The sequence below is a fragment of the Diaphorina citri genome, unplaced genomic scaffold (genome assembly GCF_000475195.1).
Source record: "Diaphorina citri unplaced genomic scaffold, Diaci psyllid genome assembly version 1.1 scaffold5651, whole genome shotgun sequence".
In the NCBI taxonomy this organism is placed as follows: Eukaryota; Metazoa; Arthropoda; class Insecta; order Hemiptera; family Psyllidae; genus Diaphorina; species Diaphorina citri.
The window spans coordinates 1-6,602 of record NW_007383027.1 but is presented as its reverse complement, the minus strand read 5'-3'; the positions used below and the strand labels follow the sequence as shown (position 1 = coordinate 6,602).

The 6,602-nt window shown below is 38.2% G+C and overlaps 1 protein-coding gene across 1 annotated transcript; it reads right to left on the bottom strand.

Moving 5' to 3' along the window:
• Positions 1-5,421: 5,421 nt before the first annotated feature.
• LOC113472468 (cytosolic carboxypeptidase-like protein 5) lies at positions 5,422-5,783 on the bottom strand (the record flags this gene model as incomplete). The annotated part of the gene is given in 1 exon segment (XM_026832230.1): positions 5,422-5,783. A coding segment is annotated over 1 exon segment (319 nt), but the record flags the coding sequence as incomplete, so codon positions are not given.
• Positions 5,784-6,602: the final 819 nt, after the last annotated feature.

Below are 6,602 nucleotides of genomic sequence, written 5' to 3'. Positions count from 1 at the left end.
TTTTTTTTTTTTTTATACCTAACTAAGGTTTTAGTCAGTAAAAAAGCAGTCAAAATACCGTGGACTGTAGAAAATACCGTAAAACACCGCTTAACGTTATTCCGATGTTCATAAAAAATACCATTGGGGAGGTTTTAGGTATGGTTTTGGGGGGGTCTACTCTCATAACTTTTTCAATATCTTTAACCGTTTAGTGAAAACCGCCAAGAAGCGGTTAATTCCGCCCTTGGGCGGCGCCCAGTGCAACTTTTGCTGATTTTCAGATTTTTCCCTTTCCTTACTCATCAAGACCTGCCATCCTGCCAAATTTCAAGTTTCTACGACATCGGGAAGTGCCTCATAATTTTGATGAGTGAATCAGTGAGTCAGTCGTAAAATAAGCGATTTTCAAGCCGTTCTTTCTACCCCTTCCGTTAAAGCTAGAACTTCGGAATTTAGCAGGCATAATAAACATGTATAACTTAACATATGGTCCAAATTTCATGACAATGCGTGGAAAATTAATGGAGTTATGATAAGGGTAAAAATGAGTTGAAATGTTACGTGTAATATACACACTGGCGTGCTGAGGCCGGAACTTGGCCTGGCGCACTGCCGTGCGCCTAGATTCCTAAACCAGAAATTCAATATAATAAAGAAAACATGAGTTAAAGAGATATTGCTGTTATTATCAAAACACGAATGAAACTTTGTATTGAAAAATAATAGTTTTCTCACTTAAATAACTATAGTCTTCAAAAATATAAAGAGAACCACAAAAACAATAACATACATAATGGAAATTTAAGGGCTATTCCACAAAATAGGTAAATTATTATGAAAGGAAAATGAAGTCAAAGAGTTGAGAAAGTTGAGCATTATGAAGAGGGTAATCCATTGAAGGTAGGTAACAGAAACGCGCAAGGAATATTTCTATTTGTGAAATATTCAGCAATTAATTGAGGAATAATAATTATGTACATACGGTACCTAACTATAATGAAAACATCATCTTTTCTCTATTTCGCTCAAAAATATTACTTCTTTCGTTATTTTATAATAAATATGGAATTTCCCTGTTGTGTTCAAAGTATGGTAAGATATGGCGGGAGTCTAACGTACTATACGAGTATTTACACTACGTATCGTAGAACGCTACCTACTCATCACTTATATTATAGGTAGTTTGTAAACTTGGATTTTATTAATACTAAATGGATATCATTTTATTAAACAAAACCTAAACCTCTTTAAAGGTAAAAAAAGCTAAATTTCAAAATAAACTTGTCGAAAAATGGCCTTTTATCCAAAGACCTTCTAACAATATATGAATAAATAAAAATTAGAAGTCTAAAATAAAATATTTCTTCTCTCTTATAAAATGTAAAACAAAAAGTAACATCACCTATTAGAATCACACTTTACTTTTTGTAAATCGTCCGTGAAACGTCCCCCGAATTTTGACACTTATCAACTTTCTACATTGAGGCATTAAGTCACACACCCACCACACACATCATACACCCACCACACACATCACACACCCACCACACACATCACACACCTACTACACACCACCCACACCCACCACACACATCACACACCTACCACACACCCACCCACCACACACACATCACACACACCCATATCACAGACACACATCTCACACACACACACATCTCACACACACACATCACACCACACACACAATCATCACACACACCATACACGCACCACACACCACACACACGGCCGCACTACGCGCTCCCTGACACGTCCCACAGTGCGGCATAATAAGCATAACTTTGAACCGCTGCCATTTTGAATCAGGATGGAATGTGACGATTTTAAGTAGCCTGTCACCCGGAGTACTTTTATTAACAACCACATAACTAAAAAAAAAAAAAAAATACAAACGAGGCACCTACCCACTCGCTAAAATTTACTAGGTACTTTTTTCTTTTAAATGCATCATCAAATAACTAAATTAAATTATAAATCTTCATCAATACTTAATAAGTTTATACTGTCTTATTAATGGCTTAACCTTAATGCTACCATTTTTGAACGCATGCTTTTTTCATTTCTTAATTTGGCTCCAATCGATAGGTCCTTACCCTGAAACTTTCCGACACATTTTGGATTTGTGTTCATTTTATTAGGAGGAATGAACTTTTTATTTTTGTTAAGACTCGTATTACTAGTATGAATTCACGCCCATTTTATCTGTAATCAAAACAGATAATGTTCACTCTTTCATCATATCTAATTCATTTTTTGTCTTTTCGTCATGTCACGTCGTACCCAGTAAGTATACAAAATTCAACATTTGTTCATAGCGAATAGCGAAAACTTTTTGGGCACAGGAAATAAATTAAATTGGGAATTTATCGTTACATCTTCTTCCTATTTCTATAGTATACCTACTTCGTATAGCGTAAGAGAGGAAAGAACATAAAAAACAAAAAGAAAACATTTATAGCTAGAAGAAAAATCACGGGACACATAGAACAATGAAAATAGATACAAACAGTGAAAATCGCAAACATGTTAACTGTTTACATTAATGGACTGCTGAAGTAATTACGTAAAATTAGACACACATATTGCGTGATTAGCTGAATAATTAGGAGTAAGTTACCGGCGTTTAGTGAAACTTCAATTCTTTAAGCAATAATATATTTAAAAGACAAACTTACGTTGTCAATCTGTAGGTATTTACCTACATTGATTAGTCCGTAGTCTAGCTTCTTCATTATTTTTTGTAAACCCCATATACATATATTACATAAAACATTATGTAAAGTCAAAATCGGTCAAAAACCATGTATCAAAATGTATACCTGTCATAACAATAACAATTCTGTCATAAACAATTCTACACAAAAAGGGGAGGGAGTTTTCTAATGGCCACAATGAAGCTTTTGCAGAAACGCAGAAGTTTTATTGTGGCCATTAACAACCCAATTTTATGGTTATCAAGATTTCCACATCCTCTACTTCTCTGACTCTAGCTTGGAGCGCAAATTTCCACGGGCACATCTCCCTCTTCTTCCAAACCTTCACTCTGTCCTTCTTCTTCCTCACTTACCTGCAAGTTATCCGAGCTTTTCCTTCTCTCTTTGGCTTTGGCTTTCAACTTGAACAGAGTACTGGCAGATTCATGACACACCACTTTCTTGAGCCAATCCCGAAGTCCATTCAGCGAATGAAATTCCGAGTTAGCAATGCGGGAGTACGGGTTCGCGTTGGTCATGTCTAATATGGACACACCTAGAGCTTTGCCCACCTGAATCAAGAATCCGGGAAATTAGAATCACACTTTACTTTTTGTAAATCGTCCGTGAAACGTCCCCCGAATTTTGACACTTATCAACTTTCTACATTGAGGCATTAAAATCCCTTTCTGAAAGTAAAGGAAGCCCTGCAACAAGCTGGAAATTAAAATTCTCTTGAGCATTATTATTAAGTGCTTGCCACAAATGTTGTTCCCCAGTTAATACACCTAGATAAATCTTATGACTTGACTTGGACTCGAATCACCAACCTCCAAATCCGGAGTCCAACATAAAGTAACTTTATGAAAGCATTGTATAAAAATCTGGTGTGAACATCACACGACTTTCTATTACATTAAACTTCTCAACTGTAAGTCGGACAGTTCTAAAAGTTTCACCATTCGATTCGGCGTGAAAAATCCCATGGGATCAACTATTCACATGCTTACTTGTTAATGGTTCACAAATAAAAGGGAAATTTGTTGACACAGGGGAGTATCGAACCCGAAACTTCTCAACTGTAAGTCAGAGAGTGCTAAAAGTAGCACCATTCGATACTCCCCGGTGTCAACAAATTTCCCGTTTATTTGTGAACCGATACCAAATAAGCAAGTGAATAGTTGATCCCATATGATTTTTCACGCGGAATCGAATGGTGAAACTTTTAGAACTGTCCGACTTAATGTAATAGAAAGTCGTGTGATGTTCACACCAGATTTTATTCGTCAACCGTTACCAAATAAGCAAGTGAATAGTTAATCCCATGTGATTTTTCACGCGGAATCGAATGATGCTACTTTTAGCACTCTCTGACTTACAGTTGAAAAGTTGCGGGTTCGATACTCCCCTGTGTCAACAAATTTCCCGTTTATTTGTGAACCGATACCAAATAAGCAAGTGAATAGTTGATCCCATATGATTTTTCACGCGGAATCGAATGGTGAAACTTTTAGAACTCTCCGACTTAATGTAATAGAAAGTCGTGTGATGTTCACACCAGATTTTTTACTTTCTATTACTACAGTATAGCGGAGCTATACTAGTAATGAAAGTATTGCAATCGGTCCAAATTTTCAAAATCGGGAAATGGGTGGAAATATCCGTTTTGGGGTCCCCTGATTCCAAAAAAGTGGTTTTTAGCCCATGGTCTGTACGTAACGTACGTACGTACGTAACGTACGTACGTACGTAACGTACGTACGTACGTAACGTACGTACGTACGTAACGTACGTACGTACGTAACGTACGTACGTACGTAACGTACGTACGTACGTAACGTACGTACGTACGTAACGTACGTACGTACGTAACGTACGTACGTACGTAACGTACGTACGTACGTAACGTACGTACGTACGTAACGTACGTACGTACGTAACGTACGTACGTACGTAACGTACGTACGTACGTAACGTACGTACGTACGTAACGTACGTACGTACGTAACGTACGTACGTACGTACGTACGTACGTACTACAGGTTTAAATGGGAAAAAGTAGAAAGTTGTGAACAAAATATCTCAAGAACGGTTTGTCGTAAAGCGATGAAATTTGGTATGCTATCCCGGTATGGTCCAAGAACGCGACTGTAACAATTTGGTAAAAATCGGACAGTCACCCATCCAGATATTAACCAAAGTAATTGTTACTAAACCCTCATTTCGTGGAAAATGTTGAAAAGGTTGTGAACAAAATATCTCAAGAACGGTTTGTAGTAGAGAAATGAAATTTGGTATGCTATCCCGATATGGTCCAAGGACTTCCCCCCCAAGGTTTTTTTTTTTTTTTTTTTTTTTTAAGAAAAAATAGAAAGTAAAAAAAAAAACCAGTGGATGAAATTTAGTTTTTGCCATATTAGTGCATGATCCAGAAGTTGTTTGGTTCAAATGACTGTCAAATCAAGACTAATGTCAACATCAACTTGAATTTTCGTCTAGATGCCTGAAAAAGAATGGCCTATCCAGTGGTGCATTCAATTTTGTACTAGTTGCTCTTTACCAGACTTATCGAACACCCCTCGTATGGTGGATAGATAGTCAGAATGAAAGTAATGCTGGATTTTTTTATTAAAAAAGAATGGCCTATCCAGTGGTGCATTCAATTTTGTACTAGTTGCTCTTTACCAGACTTATCGAACACCCCTCGTATGGTGGATAGTCAGAATGAAAGTAATGCTGGATTTTTTTATTGTTATTTTTACTCGTATTTATTTTATTTTTTTACACGCACCTTTTTTGGACGCATGTCCATGGAAGTCGATGTAGAGGAAAAGGCCAGATTTTTCTGGTTCTTTGGGCAAGAGGGGCGGAGACTTGGGGGCGTCAGGTGACGGGGGCGGGGTAACTGAGAGGGCAGGAGGGGCCGGTGACTCCTCACTGCTACTACTGCCCCCCTGACTATAACTTGTGTTCGAGCCTGATATACTCTTGTCTAAAGTCAAACCGGATACTTTGGTTTCAATTTCTGGAAGGAGGAGCGACTCGAGAATTTCTTCTGAACCATAGTGATGATACAAGATGAGGGATCTGAAATCATAGAGTTTAACCTGTCCAAAACTATGTCTTGCACTTTCCTAATACCTGCCTCGGTGGTGTAGTGGTTGTTGTTGTTGTAGCGGCTTTAGCTTTCGCCGAATGGCGATAGCAGAACAGCTAACCCTAACCAGCCTAGCAAGCTGGCAGTTCTTCAAAGGGTTCTCTCTGCTTTTAAAGACCAAGCACAAGTCCTCACGATGGTGGTGTAGTGGTCAAGACGCTCGCCTGATAAACAGAAGGGCGTGGGTTCAATCCCAGCCGAGGTATGGAATTTTATCCTTAAAGTAATTTGAGAATTTGACCACAATAATAGTAGTAGCCTACTGCTGGAGTAAAGGGGACTTTTCAGTCCTATGCGAGCAGTATAAAAAAACTATTATTATTAACTAGTGGTTGACCCGTCCCTTGTACGGGACCACCTCACACACCCACCACACACATCATACACCCACCACACACATCACACACCCACCACACACATCACACACCTACTACACACCACCCACACACATCACACACCTACCACACACCCACCACACACACATCACACACACCCACACACACATCACACACCCATATCACAGACACACATCTCACACACACACACACATCTCACACACACACACACCACACACACACACAATCATCTTACGTTGTCAATCTGTAGGTATTTACCTACATTGATTAGTCCGTAGTCTAGCTTCTTCATTATTTTTTGTAAACCCCATATAAAAAATACATAAAACATTATGTAAAGTCAAAATCGGTCAAAAACCATGTATCAAAATGTATACCTGTCATAACAATAAC